Source organism: Globicephala melas, chromosome 5 (genome assembly GCF_963455315.2).
Source record: "Globicephala melas chromosome 5, mGloMel1.2, whole genome shotgun sequence".
Classification (NCBI taxonomy): domain Eukaryota; kingdom Metazoa; phylum Chordata; class Mammalia; order Artiodactyla; family Delphinidae; genus Globicephala; species Globicephala melas.
This window is the reverse complement of record NC_083318.1, coordinates 52,305,888-52,330,972: the sequence shown is the minus strand read 5'-3', so window position 1 is coordinate 52,330,972 and position 25,085 is coordinate 52,305,888. Positions and strand designations below refer to the sequence as shown.

At 43.3% G+C, this 25,085-nt stretch overlaps 1 protein-coding gene across 2 annotated transcripts in view; it reads right to left on the bottom strand.

Moving 5' to 3' along the window:
- Positions 1 to 1,169, bottom strand: part of LOC115839923 (recombining binding protein suppressor of hairless) — a 231,606-nt gene extending 230,437 nt beyond the window's left edge. The window contains exon 1 of one of the 2 annotated variants that reach the window (XM_060299219.2): positions 1,055 to 1,169. In XM_060299219.2, the coding sequence (XP_060155202.1) occupies positions 1,055 to 1,086 (32 nt within the window). In that variant the 5' untranslated portion in view covers positions 1,087 to 1,169. The remainder of the gene's footprint in view (positions 1 to 1,054) is intronic. The other variant, XM_060299220.2, reaches the window with a different exon arrangement.
- Between the last annotated feature and the right edge of the window lie 23,916 nt (positions 1,170 to 25,085).

Below are 25,085 nucleotides of genomic sequence, written 5' to 3'. Positions count from 1 at the left end.
TTCTGGTATAAGGAAACATTTTTTAAATGTTAACTCTTTCTGTGCAGTTCCACGATAATAATGAACTTCTGGCAACCATTGACTGAGAAAATACTCAATGACAAAAGGATATTACAAATTCAGAAAACCCTTTAAATGGGTTTATACTTAATCCATTACAACTGCATCCAAATGCTTTTAGAAAATACACAGACATATCTGAGTCATTATTCCACCAGGCATGTATACGAGCACTCAGTAGATATTTGTCAAATAAAGGCATGGATAAGAAGGGAATGAAAATGTGCAGGCAATGCTTGTGGTATCTGTGGATTTGTGACCCTTTTGTCATAACTCCATCCCCAATCCCTGCCCTGGGGGGAGAGCTCAGAGCTTGAAAACCCCTTGAATGTTTTCCCAAATACCCAGTATACAGTAGGCACTCAATTGTTGTGTCCTGAATGTATGTATGAATGAATGCTACTCTTGTCTCTTAATTAGATTACAATTTTGAGGATAGCAAGTACATTGCAGGCCCTTCTGTATCGTCAGCAGAACCCAACCTTGTACTGAGAGAAAGCTGCAGCTTTCAAATAAACCAGGAACTCGATTAGTATCACCTTCCGACAGATGCATTTCTGAAGGACCTTATTAAAAAGGAAACATCTAAAATTTAAACTACCAAGAGGGAATAGAGATGTCTTTGATTCCAGAAAACTTGTGTTTCTCTGCTAGGTAAGTGAAAGAAAGTACGGAGTTAGAAAATCACGAGGAGATGGGACAGGGCCTACGAAGCAGTGCTGTTGGCTTGAAGGCAGGAAAAGCATAGAAACCTCATCCTTTGAAGCCTGCCTCAGTCTCTGCTGAGTAATTTAAGGCCGCATCAGAGAGGAGGCAATGTGACCAGAACATTGCCTGGGTGGAGACTGAACTGGCAGAAGAAATGGTTAGTTTACCACGTCTTGAAGTGGCAGTGGCAAAAAGCAATTTACTGATTCATAAATCACGAACTAAACCATATTACATATTTTTATGGCCAATGTGACATCAAGAATTCATTAGAGGATTCACTCACCTCAACAACGCTGGATGGAGCAGACCAATCATGTTAAAGAGAAACTCTTAATACGGGTTCTTCTTGGAGGCTTGAGTGAAATCAAACACTGCAGAGAGAGCCTTGTGCACCCTGAATCTGGTGCCCGCTTCACCTTGCAGCAAAGGAAGTGAAAGTGTCAAAACAAAGAGAAGAAAGTCAACATTCTGTCTGAGGGGAAAAATGCAGACACAAGCATTTTTTTTTTTTTTTTTTTTTTTATGGGGTGGAGGGTTCGCAAGTGCTTTGATTATAGAGGATCGCTGTAAAGGGAAACAAGAAATCATCTTTCCTAGTTCTTGTTTTTCCTGGGCTTATCCTGAAATCTGAAGCCTGATTTTTATATATAAATGCAACCTGCAAAACAAATTACCAAAGGGAAAAAGGAGAGAAGTGATGCTACAGCTGCCTTAGGTTAATTTGATGTTCTTTCATGTTTCGGAGCTGCCTTGGTATTCCTGGCCTCAGTTCTTTCTGTTGAATTGAAATCGTTGGGTGAATTGGATTCCCCAATCCTAGACAGAGCCTTAACCATAGAATTGTAAGAAAAACAATCACAGAATTGTAAAACGTAATTGACATTGAATGTGTGACTAACTGAAGAAAAAGAATGAATGAATTAGCAGTGTGATCTCGGTCAAGGCACTCGACCTCTCTGGTCCTTTCTAACTCTGCTTAAGTAACTTCATGCAGATCTTGGACCAGTGGCCCTTGCCACAGGGTGACCAACCTGTCCCAGGCTTTGTCGGCTTTAGCACGGAAAGTCCCACATCTTGGGAAACCCCTGATACAGGTAGGCTGGGACAGTGGTTACCCTGGGCCTCTGTGACCCTTGCTATGTTCCAGGGTACATGAATGATCCAACTCTTGGGCCTTGAGCTGCCCTGTCCTGCATCTGTCACTCCACCTTATCAATGAGGAGTGGATCGTGGTGTGTCACAGACACTAATAATTGTTTTTGCCAATTCATCTTCCCTTCTCACCTCCTTCCTTGTTGGCAGAGTCCTGATTTTATTCTTTTGTTCACCTACTGAGTGGCCCAGAAAAGGGGACTGTAACCCCACTTCTCCAAGATGGGGGTGGATCTTGATTAATCTAATCCAAGCATGCAATTCTAGTCTCCTTGCCAGAGACTGAGTTAGCAGGGGAATGTGGTATGCACTGGGATGGCATTACTAGTTGTTAAAACTTCGAATGCTTTGTAATGGTTGGTAAAGAGATGTTGCCCAAGGGCCCTGGCTCCTGCCCCAGGATTTCTGTGCTAAACCTCTCCCTTTCAGCTACTAAAGGGTTAATGTCTAGCAGCACTGGGGGCTTCCTGGACTCTAGCTCCAGGTTTCTTGCTTTGTTGGTTCACTGCCCTTTCCTTTGTGTGTTATATATTTTATAGAATATCTTGCCTGTATGTGAGCTAATTCTGGGGACGGGTGGCAGCAATAAGAGCTCCATCCAGGGCTTCCCTGGTGGCGCAGTGGTTGAGAGTCCACCTGACGATGCGGGGGACGCGGGTTCGTGCCCCGGTCCGGGAGGATCCCACATGCCGCGGAGCGGCTGGGCCCGTGAGCCATGGCCGCTGAGCCTGTGCGTCCAGAGACTGTGCTCCGCAACGGGAGAGGCCACAACAGTGAGAGGCCCGCGTACCGCAAAAAAAAAACAAAGCAAACAAAAAAAGAGCTCCATCCACTTTTCTGAGGACAGTGGTCCCAGTGGCCGCTACCAGGGTCCCGGGTCCTGGGTCACGGTATGGTCTCAGTGCTGGTGTCCACAGCAGCAGGTACAGTGGTTCTGTGCCAGCCCAGTTCTACTGTGTCATTCTGGGCACAGCTTTTAAGCCTCACAGTGCCCTGTTTTTTCAGGGGATACAACCTTTTGATCAATTCCTTTTCTGCTTAAATCACTATGTCAGTTAGCTTTCATATGCCCCACGCTACCCCAAACTTAGTGATGTAAAACAATAACCATTTATCTAGCTGTGGGTCATCAATCTGAACTTGGCTCAGCTGGGCTCAGCCATGTATCTGCAGACAGCTGCTGGGGTGGCTGGAATGGGCCTATCTGGAGTGACCTCAGCTGGGATGGCTCGTTTCTACTCCATGTGACTGTCATCCTCCAGCAGATGACTCCTCCAGGGACTTGATCACACAATGATCATATACTGATCCCATAGTGAAGGCAGCCTTCCGAGGAAAAGGGAGCGGAAGTGTCCAAGTGCTCCTGAGGCCCAGAACTGGCATGGTGTCACTTCTGCCTCATCCCATTGGTCAAAGCAAGTCACAAGCCCAGACCAGATTCAAGGGCTGGAGAAACAGTCTCTGCCTCTTGAGACTGTGAGTGTAGATATAGGAAGAGTAGGATATGGAGACATTTTTGCCAGTTACCACAATCATCCAGAGCTTGTATTTGGTGCTCCAACTGGCACAGCATGCTGGAAGATCGGGGCAAAGGAGACAGAAGGGGACCCCTTTCTCCTCAATAGACTCAGGAACACTGCGGGGGAACCAGGTGGATCTGTCTAAGCCTGCTCAATTCTAGGAGTAAAGGCCTGGCTTGAGAGAGAAGCATGTGAGGAACGCTACAAGAAACCATCAGGCGCTACATCGATTTCCTCAGGTTTAGATGTGGCGGTGTATGATTCATCCACACTCTTTGCCCTTCTGCCCTGGCAATCAGGACTGTTCTAGATGACAGCTCCTCCAGCAACCTTCTCACAGAGAAGAACAGACCCTCTCTTCTTATCCCTAAACCCACTACGGACACTTGGTCGAATGAGAACTAAACTGATGTTCTTTGAAACTCCTGAGGTTTGAGGTTGGTTTTTCCTGCACCATTAACTATCCTATCCTGACAGACAAAGTATTTAATGAAGTACCAGTCCTGAGGAACATTGCATAAAAGAAGAGTTTTGTGAGTAAATGAATTTGCGGACAATGAGAAACTGTTAATTTTCCTTTGGTGTTTATTCTCTTTTTGCATTTTGGTGATAGAACGCTCTGAGTTTTGGCCTGATGCTTGAGTACCTAACCAGAGACTGCATCTCTTAGCTTCCTTTATATCTGTGTCCATATGGCTGAGTTCAGGCCAGTGGGATGTAAGCGCAAACGATGGTGTAATTCCATGTTATCTCCTTAAAGGGAAAACCTCTTGCCCTAAACTCTCTCTTTCGATTTCCCCTGCCTGAGAAATGGTAACCACTGGTGCCATCTTGGAAGCCATGTGTTGAGACTGGAAGAGACTTGGGCCACTCTCTGTATTGATAAATCAAAGAGAAATTAACTTCTACTTTGGCCCTTGTATGTTAGAGTCTCTTTGTTATGGCAGCCTAAGGTGGACCACAGCTAATATCACACTATATCTTCCCCTTGGAGATTCATTTGAAATATACTAAAGATTCAGAGATGTGCAGTAGTAAAGAAATTAGTTCGAATCTTATTTACTGAGGGAATGCCTCTTTTTTTGTGGAACATTTATTGATTTCACAGAGACAACTTTAAAGTAAATTTGCTTTGGGAGAAGTATTGAAATAGGCTCTTCTTGGTAGCCATGGAAGACCGTGGAGTTATCATTTCTAATGACTGTAAATAAAGGGCATGACACCACCCACCCCCAACTCCTCAACTCAGCTTCCATTGGTTTCTTCTTGGAAAAGCAGGCATGTAGTAGAAAAAGCAGGAGAGTGAATGACAACAATCCTGGACTGGAATTAAGGCTCTGTGACCTTGGGCATCCTCCTTCACCTCTCCAGGCCTCTGTGTCCTCATTTGTAAAATGAGAATACCTATGTCTACTTCACAGGGTTGTTTGAATCCTGAATTTAAAAGCAGCTGGCATGCAAGTGTCTCTATCCCTCTTCCTATTCCCCTCTGCTTTACCATGAAATTTCTTTCAGGGTCTCATAATCCTTCTAAAAAAGAAGTTCACTCTCAGGTCTCCTGTAAACCCTCCCCTCCCAAGTAAAAGTAAAAGTGAAAGTGAAAGACACGATCAGTAAGATGAATGTTTTTTCTTATATTACCTGAATTCTAAAAGGGGTTAAAGAGAGAGAGAGAGAGAGAGAGAGAGAGAATGAATAAGTAAGTCTTAAAAGTCACAAGGAAGGAAAAGCATTAGATCCCTTTTGGGCTGTAGGATACTCAGAAAGAGAAGTGACTTTTAGGTCCTTATCTTTCAAGGATATGAATGACCTTAGGCAAGTAGTGAAGAATCAGATCTGCTTATGGGTTTTCCCGGTAAAGCCAAGGATGACACATGGTCTTAGAATTCAAGTTAATTAGGAATAATTCAAAGTGTATTGACTTGGCAGAATTCTCTTTAGTTACCAGTCTACAAATCAAGGGAAAATGGAGGCAGCAAATTGAGCCAGGAGGACTCTTACATTGGAAACTCCATGAGGGTGAGCTTGGTGCCTTCCCCTCACTCTTTCCTCCTCTGCAGAGGCCAGCACGGTGTTCTGTGTACAAGGAACATTCAAGCATCCTCACCGACTACCTTTTCCTCAGGAATATGGAGGGTCAAACTCTTCAAAGGGAACTTTTATTTTAAGAATTTTGGGGTTGTGGGATTAAGAGATACAAACTACTATGTATAAAATAGACAAGCAACAAGGATATACTGTATAGCACAGGGAATTATGCCCATTATCTTGTAATAACTTTTAATGGATTATAATCTGTAAAAATATTGAATCACTATGCTGTATACCTGAAACTAATATGACATTGTAAATCAACTATATTTCAATAAAAATTTTTTTAAAAATTCGGGGGAGGGGACTTCCCTGGTTGCGCAGTGGTTAAGAAGCCACCTGCCAATGCAGGGGACACGGATTTGAGCCCTGGTCCGGGAAGATCTCACCTTGCCGTGGAGCAACTAAGCCCATTCACCACAACTACTGTGCCTGTGCTCTAGAGCCTGTGAGCCACAGCTACTGAGCCCGTGTGCCACAACTACTGAAGCCCACAAGCCGAGAGCCCATGCTCTGCAACAAGAGAAGCCACCACAATGAGAAGCTCATGCACCGCAACGAATAGTAGCTCCCGCTCACTGCAACTAGAGAAAGCCTGTGCCCAGCAACGAAGACCCAATGCAGCCAAAAATAAATAAATTTATTTAAAAAAAAAAAAAAGAATTTGGGGGAGGGTGTACAGGCAACAGAAACCAAAGCTAGCTATGTTGAGGAGAAATGGAATTTATCTGAAGGATACAAGGGAAGCTCATCAAATCTAAGGAACTAGAACAACCAGGCCTTGAAAAGAGCAGAACCAAGGCAACTCCAGACCCTCAGCAGTGACAGCTGGGGGGCTAGCCATCTAAAGCACTGCTGTGATGTGAGAGGGAGTGTGATATGTCCAATCACAAACAGGATTTACTTTTTTTTTTTTTAATAAAATTAGGTTTATTGAGTTTGATATAGCAAAGAAAGTACACCCCAGAGGATACCCCAAGAAAGCTGGAGTGGGGAGGCCTCTTCTAAGATTTAAGATTGTGGTAGAGGGTTTTAAGGAGGGATTAAATAAAGGAGAGATGGTTACCTATTAGATGCTGTGAAGAAATCATGGCAGTTTAGTAATTGGATTTTTAAATAAATTTTATCTACAAAACAGTAGTCTAAAAGTGGGGCTATTGTATTGGTTATCCAAAAAAAGGGGGTATTTAGTTATTTTCGTGGTTGCTATGGCCTTCTATCACACTGCAAATATGATTCTAATGTAGACTTTTCTGAGCTTCATGGTTTGGCCTCCTGCAATGCTACTGTTTGTTTGTTTGTTTACATCTTTATTGGAGTATAATTGCTTTACAATGGTGTGTTGGTTTCTGCTTTATAACAAAGTGAATCAGTTATACATATACATATGTCCCCATATCTCTTCCCTCTTGCGTCTCCCTCCCTCCCACCCTCCCTATCCCACCCCTCCAGGCGGTCACAAAGCACCGAGCTGATCTCCCTGTGCTATGCGGCTGCTTCCCACTAGCTATCTACCTTACGTTTGGTAGTGTATATATGTCCATGCCTCTCTCTCGCTTTGTCACAGCTTACCCTTCCCCCTCTCCATATCCTCAAATCCATTCTCTAGTAGGTCTGTGTCTTTAGTCCTGTCTTACCCCTAGGTTCTTCATGATATTTTTTTTCCTTAAATTCCATATATATGTGTTAGCATACGGTATTTGTCTTTCTCTTCTGACTTACTTCACTCTGTAGGACAGACTCTAGGTCTATCCACCTCATTACAAATAACTCAATTTCGTTTCTTTTTATGGCTGAGTAATATTCCATTGTATATATGTGCCACATCTTCTTTATCCATTCATCCGATGATGGACACTTAGGTTGCTTCCACGTCCTGGCTATTGTAAATAGAGCTGCAATGAACATTTTGGTACATGACTCTTTTTGAATTATGGTTTTCTCCGGGTATATGCCCAGTAGTGGGATTGCTGGGTCATATGGTAGTTCTATTTGTAGTTTTGTAAGGAACCTCCATACTGTTCTCCACAGTGGCTGTACCAATTTACATTCCCACCAACAGTGCAAGAGGGTTCCCTTTTCTCCACACCCTCTCCAGCATTTATTGTTTCTAGATTTTTTGATGATGGCCATTCTGACTGGTGTGAGATGATATCTCATTGTAGTTTTGATTTGCATTTCTCTAAGGATTAATGATGTTAAGCATTCTTTCATGTGTTTGTTGGCAGTCTGTATATCTTCTTTGGAGAAATGTCTATATAGGTCTTCTGCCCATTTTTGGATTGGGATGTTTGTTTTTTTGTTATTGAGCTGCATGAGCTGCTTATAAATTTTGGAGATTAATCCTTTGTCAGTTGCTTCATTTGTAAATATTTTCTCCCATTCTGAGGCTTGTCTTTTTGTCTTGTTTATGGTTTCCTTTGCTGTGCAAAAGCTTTGAAGTTTCACTAGGTCCCATTTGTTTATTTTTATTTCCATTTCTCTTGGAGGTGGGTCAAAAAGGATCTTGCTGTGATTTATGTCATAGAGTGTTCTGCCTATGTTTTCCTCTAAGAGTTTGATAGTTTCTGGCCTTACATTTAGGTCTTTAATCCATTTTGAGTTTATTTTTGTGTATGGTGTTAGGGAGTGATCTAATCTCATACTTTTATATGTACCTGTCCAGTTTTCCCAGCACCACTTATTGAAGAGGCTGTCCTTTCTCCACTGTACATTCCTGCCTCCTTTATTGAAGATAAGTGACCATATGTGCGTGGGTTTATCTCTGGGCTTTCTATCCTGTTCCATTGATCTATCTTTCTGTTTTTTGTGCCAGTACCATACTGTCTTGATTACTGTAGCTTTGTAGTATAGTCTGAAGTCAGGGAGCCTGATTCCTCCAGCTCCGTTTTTCATTCTCAAGATTGCTTTGGCTATTCGGGGTCTTTTGTGTTTCCATACAAATTGTGAAAGCTTTTGTTCTAGTTCTGTGAAAAGTGCCAGTGGTAGTTTGATAGGGATTGCATTGGATCTGTACATTGCTTTGGGTAGTAGAGTCATTTTCACAATGTTGATTCTTCCAATCCAAGAACATGGTATATCTCTCCATCTATTTGTATCATCTTTAATTTCTTTCATCAGTGTCTTATAATTTTCTGCATACAGGTCTTTTGTCTCCTTAGGTAGGTTTATTCCTAGATATTTTATTCTTTTTGTTGCAATGGTAAATGGGAGTATTTTCTTGATTTCACTTTCAGATTTTTCATCATTAGTGTATAGGAATGCCAGAGATTTCTGTGCATTAATTTTGTATCCTGCTACTTTACCAAATTCATTGATTAGCTCTAGTAGTTTTCTGGTAGCATCTTTAGGATTCCTTATATATAGTATCATGTTATCTGCAAACAGTGACAGCTTTACTTCTTTTTTTTCTGATTTGGATTCCTTTTATTTCCTTTTCTTCTCTGATTGCTGTGGCTAAAACTTCCAAAACTATTGTGAATAAGAGTGGTGAGAGTGGATAACCTTGTCTTGTTCCTGATCTTAGTGGAAATGCTTTCAGCTTTTCACCATTGAGGACAATGTTGGCTGTGGGTTTGTCATATATGGCCTTTATTATGTTGTGGAAAGTTCCCTCTATGCCTACCTTCTGCAGGGTTTTTATCATAAATGGGTGTTGAATTTTGTCAAAAGCTTTCTCTGCATCTATTGAGATGCTCATATGCTTTTTCTTAAGGTAGGATTGTATCACTATAAACTTCCCTCTTAGAACTGCTTTTGCTGCATCCCATAGATTTTGGGTGAGCGTGTCTCCATTGTCATTTGTTTCTAGGTATTTTTTTTATCTCCTCTTTGATTTCTTCAGTGATCTCTTCGTTATTAGGTAGTGTATTGTTTAGCCTCCATGTGTTTGTATTTTTAACAGATTTTTTCCTGTAATTGATATCTAGTCTCATAGTTTTGTGGTCGGAAAAGATACTTGATACAGTTTCAATTTTTTGAAATTTACCAAGGCTTGTTTGTGACCCAAGATATGATCTATCTTGGAGAGTGTTCCATAAGCACTTGAGAAAAATGTGTATTCTGTTGTTTTTGGATGGAATGTCCTATAAATATCAATTAAGTCCATCTTGTTTAATGTATCATTTAAAGCTTGTGTTTCCTTATTTAGTTTCATTTTGGATGATCTGTCCATTGGTGAAAGTGGGGTGTTAAAGTCCCCTACTATGAATGTGTTACTGTTGATTTCCCCTTTTATGGCTGTTAGTATTTGCCTTATGTATTGAGGTGCTCCTATGTTGGGTGCATAAATATTTACAATTGTTATATCTTCTTCTTGGATCGATTCCTTGATCATTATGTAGTGTCCTTCTTTATCTCTTGTAATAGTCTTTATTTTAAAGTCTATTTTGTCTGATATGAGAATTGCTACTCCAGCTTTCTTTTGGATTCCATTTTAATGAAATATCTTTTTCCATCCCCTTACTTTCAGTCTGTATGTGTCTCTAGGTCTGAAGTGGGTCTCTTGTAGACAGCAAATATATGGGTCTTGTTTTTGAATCCATTTAGCCAATCTGCATCTTTCGGTGGGAGCATTTAGTCCATTTACATTTAAGGTAATTATCAATATGTATGTTCCTATTCCCATTTTCTTAATTGTTTTGGGTTCGTTACTGTAGGTCTTTTCCTTCTCTTGTGTTTCTTGCCTAGAGAAGTTCCTTTAGCAGTTATTGTAAAGCTGGTTTGGTGGTGCTGAACTCTCTTAGCTTTTGCTTGTCTGTAAAGGTTTTAATTTCTCCATCATATCTGAATGAGATCCTTGCTGGGTAGAGTAATCTTGGTTGCAGGTTTTTCTCCTTCATCACTTTAAATATGTCCTGCCAGTCCCTTCTGGCTTGCAGAGTTTCTGCTGAAAGATCAGCTGTTAACCTTATGGGGATTCCCTTGTGTGTTATTTGTTGTTTTTCCCTTGCTGCTTTTAATATGTTTTCTTTGTATTTAATTTTTGACAGTTTGATTAGTATGTGTCTTGGCGTATTTCTCCTTGGATATATCCTGTATGGGACTGTCTGTGCTTCGTGGACTTGATTAACTATTTCCTTTCCCATATTAGGTAAGTTTTCAACTATAATCTCTTGAAATATTTTCTCAGTCCTTTCTTTTTCTCTTCTTCTTCTGGAACCCCTATAATTCGAATGTTGGTGCATTTAATGTTGTCCCAGAGGTCTCTGAGACTGTTCTCAGTTCTTTTCATTCTTTTTTCTTTATTCTGCTGTGCAGTATTTATTTCCACTATTTTACCTTCCAGGTGACTTATCCGTTCTTTTGCCTCAGTTATTCTGCTATTGATCCCTTCTAGAGTATTTTTAATTTCATTTACTGTGTTGTTCATCATTGTTTGTTTCATCTTTAGTTCTTCTAGGTCCTTGTTAAATGTTTCTTGCATTTTGTCTATTCTGTTTCCAAGATTTTGGATCATCTTTACTAGCATTATTCTGAATTCTTTTTCAGGTATACTGCCTATTTCGTCTTCATTTGTTAGGTCTGGTGGGTTTTTATCTTGCTCCTTCATCTGCGGTGTGTTTTTCTGTCTTCTCATTTTTCTTATCTTACTGTGTTTGGGGTCTCCTTTTTGCAGGCTGCAGGTTCGTAGTTCCCATTGTTTTTGGTGTCTGTCCCCAGTGGCTAAGGTTGGTTCAGTGGGTTGTGTAGGTTCCTGGTGGAGGGGACTAGTGCCTGTGTTCTGGTGTATGAGGCTGGATCTTGTCTTTCTGGTGGACAGGTCCACATCTGGTGGTGTGTTTTGGGGTGTCTGTGGACTTATTATGATTTTAGGCAGCCTCTCTGCTAATGGGTGGGGTTGTGTTCCTGTCTTGCTAGTTGTTTGGCATGGGATGTTCAGCACTGTAGCTTGCTGGTCGTTGAGTGAAGCTGGGTGCTGGTGTTGAGATGGAGATCTCTGGGAGATTTTCGCTGTTTGATATCATGTGGAGCTGGGAGGTCTCTTGTGGACCAGTTTCCTGAAGTTGTCTCTCCCACCTCAGAGGCACAGCACTGACTCCTGGCTGCAGCACCAAGAGCCTTTCATCCACACGGCTCAGAATAAAAGGGGGAAAAAGTGGAAGGAAAGAATTAGTAGAAGTAGAAAGAAAGAAAGAAAGAAAGAGAGAAAGGAGGGAGGGAGGAAGGAAGGAAGGAAGGAGAGAAGGAAGGAAAAAAAGAAAGAAAGAAGGTAAAGTAAAATAAAATAAAATAATAAAGTTATTAAAATAAAAAAATAAGAGAAAAAAATTTAAAAAACAAACAAACAAAGAAAAAAAACCAGACGGATAGAACCCTTGGACAAATGGTGGAAGCAAAGCTATACAGACAAAATCTCACACAGAAGCATACACATACACACTCACAAAAAGAGGAAAAGGGGAAAAAATCATAAATCTTGCTCTCAAAGTCCACCTCCTTAATTTGGGATGATTCGTTGTCTATTCATGTATTCCACAGATGCAGGGTACATCAAGTTGATTGTGGAGCTTTAATCCGCTGCTTCTGAGGCTGCTGGGAGAGATTTCCCTTTCTCTTCTTTGGTGTCACAGCTCCCGGAGCTCAGCTTTGGATTTGGCCCCACCTCTGCGTGTAGGTCACCGGAGGGCGTCTGTTCTTCGCTCAGACAGGACGGGTTAAAGGAGCCACTGATTCGGGGGCTCTGGCTCACTAGGCCAGGGGGAGGGAGGCGCACGGAGTGCGGGGCGGGCCTGCGGCGGCAGAGGCCGGCGTGACGTTGCAGCAGCCTGAGGCGCGCCGTGCGTTCTTCCGGGGGAGTTATCCCTGGATCCCGGGACCCTGGCAGTGGCGGGCTGCACAAGCTCCCCGGAAGGGGGTTGTGGAGAGTGACCTGTGCTCGAACGCACACAGGCTTCTTAGTGGCGGCAGCAGCAGCCTTGGCGTCTCATGCCCTTCTCTGGGGTCCGCGCTTTTAGCCGCGGCTCACGCCCGCCTCTGGAGCTCCTTTAAGCAGCGCTCTTAATCCTCTCTCCTCGCGCACCAGGAAACAAAGAGGTAAAAAGTCTCTTGCCTTTTCGGCAGGTCCAGACTTTTCCCCGGACTGCCTCCCGGCTAGCCGTGGCGCGCTAACCCCCTCCAGGCTGTGTTCACGCCGCCAACCCCAGTCCTCTCCCGGCGCTCCGACCGAAGCCCGAGCCTCAGCTCCCAGCCCCGCCCGCCCCGGCGGGTGAGCAGACAAGCCTCTAGGTCTGGTAAGTGCCGGTCGGCCCTGATCCTCTGTGCGGGAATCTTTCCGTTTTGCCCTGTGCACCCCTGTTGCTGTGCTCTCCTCCGCGGCTTTGAAGCTTTCCCCCTCCGCCACCCGCAGTCTCCGCCCGCGAAGGGGCTTCTAGTGTGTGGAAACTTTTCCTCCTTCACAGCTCCCTCCCACTGCTGCAGGTCCCGTCCCTATCATTTTGTCTCTGTTTATTCCTTTTTCTTTTGCCCTACCCAGGTACGCGGGGGATTTCTTGCCTTTTTGGAGGTCTGAGGTCTTCTGCCAGTGTTCAGTAGGTGTTCTGTAGTAGTTGTTCCACGTGTAGATGTATTTCTGGTGTATCTGTGGGGAGGAAGGCGATCTCCGCCTCTTACTCTTCCGCCATCTTCCCGGAAGCCCAGGATTTACTCTTGATCAAGAAACTATGACCAAGGCAATGTGACTTAGGGGATAGTGCCTAGAGATTGAGGATTTACTGTGAACCTTGCAGCCACCCACAGAACTGCCTGTGAAAGACTTTGTGCATGCGTTATCTTTTGTGCATAACAAACTGTCTCAAAACTGTTTAAAACAACAACTATTTTACTTGCTCTTGATTCCATGGGTCAGCAATTTGGACTGGGCTTAGCTGGGTGGTTCATCTGTTGGTTTCACTTGCAGTCAGTCTCATGGCTGCAGGTATCTGGTAGCTTACCTGAGGCTGGATGGTCCAAACTGGTTTCACTCACATGTCTGGAAGTTAGTGTTTGTTACCAGCAGGGAAAGCCTACTGTTATTCCATGTGACTTCTCATCGTCTAGTATGCTACTCTGAGCTGCTTCACCTGGTGTTCTCAGGGAAGCAAGAGAGGGCAGACCCCAGTGTGCCTCTGTCTACATCACATTTGCTATTGACCTATTGGTCAAAGTGAATCACACAGCTAAGCCTAGAGGCAAAGGAGTCAAGAAATAAATTCTTATCTCATGATGGGAGGAGGAGCAAAATCGTATTACAGTGAAGAATGCATACAGGGATTACAGACATTTATGGCCACTTTTTGCACTCCACTCCACTTTATATTGACCTCTACATATTCCCTAAAGCATTAATTAATTTAAAAAATAATTAATTTAAAATTATAATTAATTTAAAAAATAATTTAAATAATTTATTTTAAAATAATTAATTTAAAATATATTTAATTTAAAAATCTTTTCTTTTTTACTTAAAAAGAATTAATTTTAATTAATTAAAAATTAATCAAATTAATAATTAATTTAAAATTAATTAATTAATTAAAATATAATTAATTTAAAAATTAATATAATAATTAAGTAAAAATCTTTTTTTACTTAAAAAGTATAACAGGCTTCTTAAAGTAATAAATTTAATCTATAGGAAGATTTCGTTTTGATCAGAAATCCCAACTCCATAATTTTCTGAGTAAATCTGAAATGTGAGAATAGTAAAAGAGACCGGATAAATCCTTAGTCTGATGTTTGCAACTCATTCTCATGCGTTTTTGAAAAGCAATTCTTTTTCACCTGATATTCCTAACACCAGATTGCCAACTTGACCTTAGATTCTATTAAAGACAACAGTAGTCATTCCTTGAATACTTATTGTGCACAGATGCTTTTGTACAACATTTTTAAGTCTCGCAATGGTCTGTGAAGTAGGAATTCTTATTCCCATTTTACGGCTGAGGAACTGCAGCCCACAGGCTTACCTCCTGCTTCCATTACAGAAGTTGTTCATACCAGAAACGGGATTTGAACTCAGGTCTATCTGAGTCCTTGGGCCCTGTCTCTGTCCTTCTTGGCCTCTCAGTAATATTTGTCTGTGTCCAGGAGAGACTCTGAATTACATGGATGACATGGTGAAGAAACACCCACCATGCTGTCTTTTCAATTTGGTCAATTTTGTGAATGGAGAGAAAATGTCAGTGTGGCAAAGGTCAAATGGAACTTCTTTTCTCCGCACCTTCATTGAAGAAACCTCTGGGCTTTCCAACCCTGACCTTCAACCTTCACTATGGAAGGAGTTATATGCTTAAAAAGCGTTCCTTACTCTGACCCTCTTTAAAAAAAGGTGAGGAGCTCAATGACTCAGAGGGCACATGGGCCTCAGGTTGGCTTTTGGGTCCCTTGCTCCGCATTTCACTTTGAGGGCTGAAGGGCTGAGCAAAAAATGGAAATAGTATTTTATTGGTCACTGTTTGGTAACTGTAGGAGTTAGTTGAAAATGGTCAAAATGTATAATTTTTGTGTAATGATTGGAATAAATACATTTGAGGAAATGATTGGTACAAATACATACACGCATGTGTATTTATCTCTCATTTCCAACGGATTCAGGTCCATATGTTTGCTGGGAGGTATTTGGAACATGGTTTGCATTTTCCCCTGTAAATGATGTTCCACAAAATAATTAGTTTCCAAACCTGTCTGTGGTTTAACTCAATGTTCTTTAAGCTCAGCCTGCTTTTCAAGACATCCAGGCTCCATTTCCAAACCACATTCTCAGGGCAAAGACGTGTGTTCAGGTCCAAATCAAATCAGGAAACATACCCATCTGGGAACCAGAAGCTCCTTTGGCTTCAGCTGGAAGGGGTGTGTTGTGGGTGTGGTTAGGGGTAAAGGGCAAAGGGCAGACAGGAAAACAGAGGGCCCACACAATGCTTTTTGGGTAAATTCCTGAGGGACCTAACATCCATCAAGTACCTCTGATATGCCAGGTCCCGCCCAAGGTATTTGTCAAATGACCCCGTTTTCTCCTCCCAATAGTCCAGTGAGGTAGGCATAATTATCGCATTTATTCCATTTTACAGGTGCAGACTTACCCAAACAACTTGCCTAAGGTCCCCAATCCGGTAAGCAGCAAAGTCAGAACTTGAACTCTGATCTGTTTCCTTCAAAGTCTTTGTTGTTTCTGTTCCCCATGCACGGTTGGTCTATTGTCAGAGTGGAAGGTAGCTCTTCAATTTTTTGTGCACTGACAAGAGAGAAGGTATGAACTCTGGGTCAGTATCTGAGCAGGATTTCTGAACTGAGGAAGGAGTTAGCAGGAATGGAGGAGTGTCAAGGAAGCGCTGAATACTTCCACCTCCTTTGTTCACTCACAAGGTGTTCCTTCGGTAATTGTTCGTAAGTTGGGGCAGTTCACATTACTCTCTTGACTTAATAAGTGCATGAGTACCAATCTGACGGTCTGACGGTGGTCAGCACATTCATTCTACTCTTTTCAATTTCTCAAGCTCTGTGTCGTGAAGAAGTGAACAAAGATAAAGCATGAATTAGTAATTATGAAACCGGAACATGAATTCAGAGCAGTCTGGGTTCAAGTCCCAGATATAGTCCTTACAAGCTGTGTGAGCCAAAATGTCCTTGATTGAAATATTGGGATAAGAACTATATAGAGAGGTTATGGGGTCCTTGCAAGGATTAATTAAGATAATATATGGCAAGCACTTAGCATAACTTAGTAAGCATTCATTCAATGCTGGAGAACCATTTGGGCTCAATCATTTACTAGCTGTGGGATCTCATGCAAATTTACCAGTTGGGAGAGACTAGATCCTGCTGCTGTAACAACAGTCTGGAGCCATCAGTGGTTTACCACACAGCAGAGAAACAGGGCTTGGTCACACTACGTGGCTGTTATGGATGGGCTGAAGCTCGGCTTCTCCACCCGTCTCTGGGACCCAGGGCAGCCCCCATCTGGAACATCGCCTGTCTGTGTGGCACGTGGAAGGGAGAAGCCCAACACGAGTTAGGAGACGTGTGTCGCCTCTGTGTACTTTTTTGTTGGCTGATACAAGTCATACAGCCACTCCTGAGTTCAGCAGTGCAAGGGTGGAAAATCCTCCTGCAAGAGGGGAAACTGAAAGGAAGAAAATTGTAATTGTTTATCATGTAATCATGTAATTTACCAGCTAGTCATCCTGAGTCCCAGCTCTCTGTAGAGTGTCTGCACATAGTAAGCAATCTTGAATAAGAATAGTATCACTACTCTCCCAAGTGCACTTGGGGCTCCCTTTCCCCCCTGTTTGGCTTAAGGAGGTGTCAGACCCAAAAAGTCCAGTTGTGCCTTATTTAGCTCAACATCTGGAGAGACTCAGCTGTACCACATATTTGTTCCTAAATCACTGAATTGCTCACTGAATTGGCCGCCGAGCCACCTTTTCCAGACAGAAAAGGAAAAATTTACTTGCAAAGAGAAAGAGAAGGTTCCTCTTGGCCGGGCTGAGGCCTGTTCTGGAGATTGGCCATAATAAACAGAGAAGATTTATAACAATGAAGACGCCCCAAACAGAGAGTAAAATGGAATTCCAGGGGATCGGCAGGGAGGAGTGGAAGGAAGGGCTGGTGTACCATCAGAAGGCTGTCAGCTGCTGGCAGTGTGATCTCAGACAAGCTCCTCACTTCTTTGTGCCTCAGTTTCTTCATCTGTAAAAAGGGGTGGTTGTGGTGGGGATACTGAGTACCTCTCATTGAGATGAGAGGGGATGAGAAGAAAAGGAAATAATATATATGACGAGTTTTACAGACTATAAAAACCATTCCACCATGATTTAACAAAATCATTAAATTTAACAAAAAAGTTAAATTTAACAAAAAATACGGCCGTGTATGAAATATATCTGATTATAACAATAATTTGGTAATAAACATGAAGATGGTTGTTGAGTTCCAAAAGCACCGAACAAACTCCCAGTTCTTAAAGCTCTTTCAAAGTGTTGCAAAGAAGAGAAAGTTATATTATTTAGGTGTTCAGTTGCTGACAATCATCTGATTCTCTAATTCAGCATTAGTCCCGGTTGACTAACTTTTTCTCTAGAAAATTAGGTGGAGCTTGCAAACACAGAGACACCGCATGGCTTCCTGGAACAAAGCAAGATATACCAAGTCTTGGGGCAAGACTGAGAGATCAAAGGCCAGGTGGGCTGCTTGCTTGGCTGCTTGGGCCATTTGGTATCATTTCCGTATTTCACCCAGTTGGTGTTGCTCAACTTCCACTCTCTCCATCATCAAAAAGTATTTTTAGTCCCTTTCATTACAGGAAACCTTTGGCATTGTTCTCAGGGTTGGTCAGATGGAACATGAGTTGTCCAATGTTAGTACGCCTGTAAATAAGGACTAGCAAAATCATCTTTATGTCTTGGAAGGAGTATTTACTCTCATCCGAAGCTGCGTTTTGTATTTGACCGTTGGAGGGGACTAGACCAAATGTCCCCTCTAGTCCCCTAGCATGAAGGTGGCTTAGCTCTTTGCCAAGTAGGTGGCTTCCTAGGAAATTTTCTCTCACCTGCTAAGACTGGGGTAGGGCTCCGTCTTCCTCCTCCGTGTTCCTGCATCTATCACTGTCCTTGTCCCATTATTTACACCACAAATACTTAATCAAGTAGCACTTGCTCTGTGCCAGGTACTGTTCTAAGTGCTTGAAGTGTGTTAACTCAGGAGGCTGTCACACCAAACCCTATTTTTGGAATCCCCCTTTTCAAATGGAGAAATTGAGACACAGAGAGGTTAAGTAGCTTCCCTCAGGTTGCACACCTCAGGCTGTTATGAAGAGTAAATAAGGTAATGTCTGTAAAGTGTTTCATACTGTACCTGGTACGTAGAAGGTGCTCTACAAGTGTTTATAAGCAAATATGCAGAGTCTGAGACCGAGCCAGACTTCAAGGGGTTTGACACATCTGCACCAGCTGGGGGCCAGAGGCATGCTTTACCTACCCTGGTCTCAGCAGGCGGGAAGAAACTTCCTAGGATGCCGCCTCCTTAGCCTCTCCCTTGCAGTGGGATCTTGGCCATGTGAGTCCCTCCAGAACCTGTGGTCCTCAGCTGTAGGAGGCATGTGATGATTGGGCAGACCTTGTCCAGGTTGAGTAACACATGACAGTAAGTGCGGTTGTAGAAAATATGGCTAGAGAATTTGTCATCGACATCTGACTTTTAGGAAGAGCTCTGGGGTTGCAGGCTTGCTTGTGCTGTGGGAGACTTTTCTCTGCTGAATTCAGAGCTGCATCTGATAAAAAGGGGGCTCATATATACACTACTATATATAAAATAGATAAATGATAAGGACCTACTGTATAGCATAGGGAACTGTACCCAGTACTCTGTAATGACCTATATGGGAAAAGAATCTAAAAAAGAGTGGCTCTATGTGTATGTATAACTGATTCACTCTGCTGTACACCTGAAACTAACACAACATTGTAAATCAACTCTACTCCAATAAAAATTTTTAAAAGGGGGGGCTCATTTCTGAGACATGCGAATTCCTAGAACCTCGGAATCAGAGGCGGTGATAGCATCAGAAGCATGGTTGAAGGGCGTAGAGTGTACGGTTAGTGTGGGAGAATTCTTAAGTGTTAACTGCAATAGCATTTGAGGGGCCAGGAAACATAAGTTCAGTCTCTTGGGGTCCTGGGGCAGCGTTGATGCTGGAGGAAGTTGGTGAGGTGGGTAGATGTGGCAGGAAAGTGGGGAAGGGGGTCAGTGAGGGAGGACCAGCCACCAGATGGCAGAGGTGTGGATTCCCCAGTCACCCATTTCTTGAGTGGGACACTGGTTATTACTGTTACCCAAGACAATAGGTAATACTGAGTCCACCCAGCGCTTCTGCCATCTTCTCACCCTGCCAGGGTCATGACAGATGTTTGATGGATGGCTGAAGGGGGGTCCCCACCTTCTCACAGCCTTGCCGAAGTTGGGGAGTATTTGAACTTTGGATTCTGAGTCTCATACGGGATCCTTCTCAGCCTTCCACAGATTCACGCGATATGAGCTTTTCCGTTTCCCTTCTGACTTTGGAAAAACTGCTTCTCACTTCCTTCTTAAACCCGACTCTACAAATATCAGCCCTTCTTGAAGCACTTCCTCATGGGGGTCAGTGAGGGGAGTGTGTCCCCCACTCCCCATGCTTCCACTTTCCCTCCACTCCCAGGAGAGAAGTATGAGGGGGAAGCCCATCTGCCTCTCTTTGCTCTTCTTTCCTCCCCCCTAGAAAGAGAAGTGACTTTCTTTGGCTGGTGAGATTGGGGAAAGGCCTTCTCACCACTCTCCCTCAGAGCAGTCTGGCCTCTGGAAGCAGGCCTCCTCGACTTCCCTATGGAAGCAGACCAGGGGTTAAGGCTCCATCCCATCTTCTGGAAGATGGTTTGTCCCAAGATCGCAGTCAGGGGAAGATGTTCAGAAAGCCAACCATGTCTTAGATAGAAACCTCCACATTTTCCAAGCCTCACTGCCATAAATAAGGGGATCTGGTGGGGAGGCGAACGTGCAAATAAGCAAATATAAAACTAAAATGGTTATTGCAGTGGAAACACACAGTGTGCAGCAGAAGCGTAAAGAGTGTCGACAAGGGGTGAGGAGGTGGGAGGCCTTCATGGAAGAAGGAGGTTTGAGCTGGGAGGTGAAAGACGCGGAGTTGGTCAGGTGGCCCAGGAAAAGAGAGGGCATCCTTTCATACAGAGAGGCATATGCCAAGTCAGGGGGCACAAGAGGGAAGGGGGTACTCAGGAGCCATAAATAATTCCCCACGGCTGGAGTTGGAGTGCTGGGGGGGCGGTGGGGAATGGGGCGCAGGGGGAGAGGGAGTGGCAGGAAGCTGGAGAGAAAAGACAGGGCCAGTTTACCAAGCCATATTTGTGCTTTGCTAAGGATCTTGAAATTTATCATGAGGGGCAATGTTTCTCAAACTGTGTGATACGCATCACCTGATTGACACGATAAAATTTTGGATGCCCCAGACTCACTCCAGAACTGTAAGGAGGGGCTTGATTTAACAAGCACCCTGATGATTCTTAGAACCAGGAACATTTTGGAAACAGTTCCGAGCTATGGGGTTTGGGGCAAAGGAGTGGCATGGGGGGAATTGCCTTTTAATGAAATCAGTCTGGTGCGTGGAAAACGCATTGGAGGCAGGGTGGCAACATCGGAGGTCTGGGGACAGGTGAGGATGCTGTTTGTCTGTCTGATGAGACTCTGATGAGGGGAGGGGTGGAAGGCATGGGGGTTGAGGAGAAGGGTTTGAAAGTACTAATGTAGCAATGTCACAGATTCATGTACCCCACACTCACGTGAGCAAAGAAAAGTATCTTCTTAATATTACATGTCTACTGTGGACTGAATCATGTCCCCCTCCCCAGTTCATACATTGAAGCTCTCACTCCAATGCAATGGGAGTATTTGGTTCTCAAACTTTAGCAGGCATCATAATCATCTGGGAGGTTTGTTAAAACCAAATAGCTGAGCCTCACTCACCCTCAGAGTTTCGGATTTAGTAAGTTTGGGGTGGGGCCTGAAATTTGCATTTCTAACAAAGGTTTCAGAAGGTGCTGATGCGGTGGGTCATGGGCCCTACTTTGAGAACCACTGTCCTATAATATGGTATCAGCCTATCACATCTCCCATTATCCCTCACTGGAAATACTGTGCCAGCCCCCTCATTTGGATTCATATTTTTATTCTCATTCCATTTAATGGATTTTATTGTTTTCTGACTTCCTAGTAATTTTTTAAAAAATAAATTTATTTATTTATATCTTTGGCTGTATTGGGTCTTCGTTGCTGCATGCGGACTTTCTCTAGTTGCGGCGAGCGGGGGCTACTCTTCGTTGTGGTGCGCAGGCTTCTCATTGCAGTGGCTTCTCTTGTTTTGGAGAACGGACTCTAGGTGCGCGGGCTTCGGTAGTTGTGGTACATGGGCTCAGTAGTTGTGGCTCACGGACTCTAGCGCTCAGGCTCAGTAGTTGTGGCGCCCAGGCTTAGTTGCTCCGCGGCCTGTGGGATCTTCCTGGGCCAGGGTTTGAACCTGTGTCCTCTGCATTGGCAGGTGGATTCTTAACCACTGTGCCACTAGGGAAGCCCCCTCCTAGTAATTTTAAAAGCATCCTTCTTATATTTGGGAAAATCCCCACCTTGCAAGTTTTAATCCCTGAATTTAAAACCTAGAAACCTCAAATTCCTAGCTTCCCACCAGGATGTAATCTGGTGACCAGGCTCTAACAATCAGCATGCTTAAGAGACTTTGATTCAGCAGTGAGCAGCTTGAAAAAGGAAAGTCTGTGCAGAACTTTTTTTTGGTTTTTTTTTTTGAAACAGCAAAGGCGATAGCTTTGGGGGCAGCAAGGATGCCAAAGTGAAATTCCACACACGGAAGTATCACCAATGGGGCATCAGCAGTGGGGGCTCCTCCCTTGTGGCTTTAGGAATTGTCCCTGGTTGCTCGATCCTGAGTCTTGTTTTTCAGGTCCTCCAAAAAAAATCTATGAGTTGCCCAATATTCTTTTAAAATAAAATCCTTAAAAAAAAAAATTAAAATAAGTTTCTTTTTGCTAAACCAGCCAGAGTCAGCTTTGTTATTTGGAACTAAGAACTCTGAGTGATACACACTTTTGGAATCCATTCTCTGTTGAGTAGAGATCATACTCTGATCTGATTCAATCACATTTGAGGACACACCCCTGCCCACACACACACTTCTCACCTTAGTTCACAAAGCCCTCTGGGACCAGGCATCCTCCTAAGACTCCCACCCCATCTGGTATCACTCTCCTCCTTGCCCACATTGACAGAGCCTCGCCTACCATCATTCATTGACTCAAACATGCCAATCTTGGATCCACCATAGGGCCTTTGCACAGGCTGCTGCTTCCGCCTGGTGGTACTCCCTCTGGCTCTTCTCATGATTGATTTTTTGCTTGTTACTCAGAGCTCAGATTGCTCAGTATAAATGACTTCCCAGCAGAGAACTATTTCCTAAGTAGACAATCTAACATGGCCAATATCCAACATATCACAGGCGTTTTGTCTTCTGCAGAGCACTAATCATGATTTGATGTTTTGTTATTTGTTAATTTGTTTCTGTGTACCCTCTAAAGAAGATAAACTCTGTGAGAACAGGAGTCCTGTTTGCAAAGATTTTCTCCCAGACTGCTGCTTGTCTTTTCATTTTCTTACTGGTGTCTTGTGAAGCACAAAAGTTAAGTTTGATGAAGTTCAATTTATCAATTTGTTCTTTTATGGGTCGTACTTGCGGTGTCATATTGATGAAATCTTTGCCTAACACAAGGTCTTGAAGATTTTTCTCCTATGTTATCTTCTAACTGTGTTATTGTTTTAGCTCTTATATGTAAGTCTACAATCCAATTTGAGTTAAAGTTTGTGTATAACATGGCGGTAAGGGTCTTTTTGCCTCTGATTATCCAGTTGTCCCAGCACTAATTGTTACAAAGGCTATCATTTCACCAGTGAATTGTGTTGGTACCTTTGTTGAAAATCAATCGACCATAAATGTAACAATAAATAGAAGCCTTTATTTCTGGACCCTCAGTCTTACGTGTCTGTTTAGTGATCTGCTTTTGCATCATATGTCTCTTTAATCTTTCTAGAATTTATTTTGATTCAGGGCATGAATTTAAGGCTGAAATAGAGTTTTTCCTCCTCTTCAAGATGTCTAATGAATATCCTGCCATTGTTTATTGAATAATCCTTTCCTTCTCCATTGATTTGTTATGTTTATTAAATGTTTAAAAGGCATTTTTATAGAAACATCCTGCATGTTACTGTGACTCATCCCATTTTTTCCCCATCCAGCATTTGAGAAGCCCCAATCCTGTGTTCTGTTTAACCAAATAACAACAATTGTCCCTGCCTCAAAAGAACTTACATCGGCAAATAGGAAGAGGACGTTGACATATTAGAATAATAAACACAGAACAGATATTTGCATTGGACCTCAAAAAGGGTTAGTACATTTGTGGAACGGTCACTGAAATGCAGGGATTCTCAGGGGGGTTTCATGTTTACTTTGGGTGTGGCTGTGGACACTTCATCTTTAAGTCACCTAATTCCTGCTCGGATACTTCCCACCTTTTTGTCTGACACTAGTTGTTTTTTTTTTTCAGCATTACCATTTATTGGTGACAAACACTAAGTTTGACTTACATTGCACGGGGAGAAAAAACTTCCCGTGTAAACGATAAATCAGAGCAGTCGTTAACTCGCAAGGCTGCCGCGCTTTTCATCTGGATCACATGCAGGACCTTGCTGGACACATTTCTGTGCACAGCGGCACGACCTCAAAAACAACACAGTTTAGAGATAAACATGGTGTCTGACACTATTTTAATCTTCTGGTGGTGTTTGTGAGATTTTTAAACACTAAATGACTATGAAATTCAGCAGGAAGACTCCACCCACTCCAACAGAGTTTAAAAGTTCATTTTTCTCAATGAAGACAGCAAAGACACATTTGTAAAATTTCCAAAGGACCTGAGGCAGAGAGGAGCAGCTTGTTTGTTTTTGTTTTATAAATTTATGTATTTATTTTTGGCAGCGTTGGGTCTTTGTTGCTGCACACGGGCTTTCTCTAGTTGCGGCGAGGGGGGGCTACTCTTCGTTGTGGTGCGCGGGCTTCTCATTGCAGTGGCTTCTCTTGTGGAGCATGGGTTCTAGGCGCGCGGCTTCAGTAGTTGTGGCACGCAGGCTCTAGAGCGCAGGCTCAGTAGTTGTGGCACACGGGCTTAGTTGCTCTGCGGCATGTGGGATCTTCCTGAGCCAGGGCTCAAACCCGTGTCCCTGCATTGGCAGCCGGATTCTTAACCACTGCGCCACCAGGGAAGTCCCAGAGAGGAGCAGCTTGTATAAGTGTTGATCCAACTAAGGTTCAATTGGACTTGACAGGCTGGAAGCACTGTTGAAAACAAGAAGATGAAATAAAACTCTGAAAAATGTAAACGACTGCACTTTGTTTCAAAAAAAAAAAAATCAATGTCAGGGTGAGGGAGGCTTCATAAAAAGAATGAAATTTTAGCCGCCTGAAAACTCAGTGTGGTTGTATTGACTTAGGCTTATTCTATTTGCAAGGAGCAGTGACACACACTGGACTAGAGACACTAGGGAAGAGTTAAGGAATCACAGAGCAGGAACACAGGGTATCAATTTCACCTGCCCCGTAGCCAGGCTAGTCTCTCCAGCAATACAATGGAACTGCATCTAGCTTGGCGCTGGGTCAAAGGCACCACCACTACCACTGCCGCCAACAACTACGTGAAACAAAACATATTTAAAAACACCCGGGAGGGCTTCCTTGGTGGTACAGTGGGTAAGAACCTGCCTGCCAATGCAGGAGACACAGGTTCGAGCCCTGGTCCGGGAAGATCCCACATGCCGCAGAGCAACTAAGCCCGTGTGCCACAATTACTGAGCCTGCGCTCTAGAACCCGCGAGCCACAACTACTGAAGCCCGTGTGCCTAGAGCCCGTGCTCCACAACAGGAGAAGCCACCGTAACGAGAAGCCCGTGCACCGCAACAAAGAGTAGCCC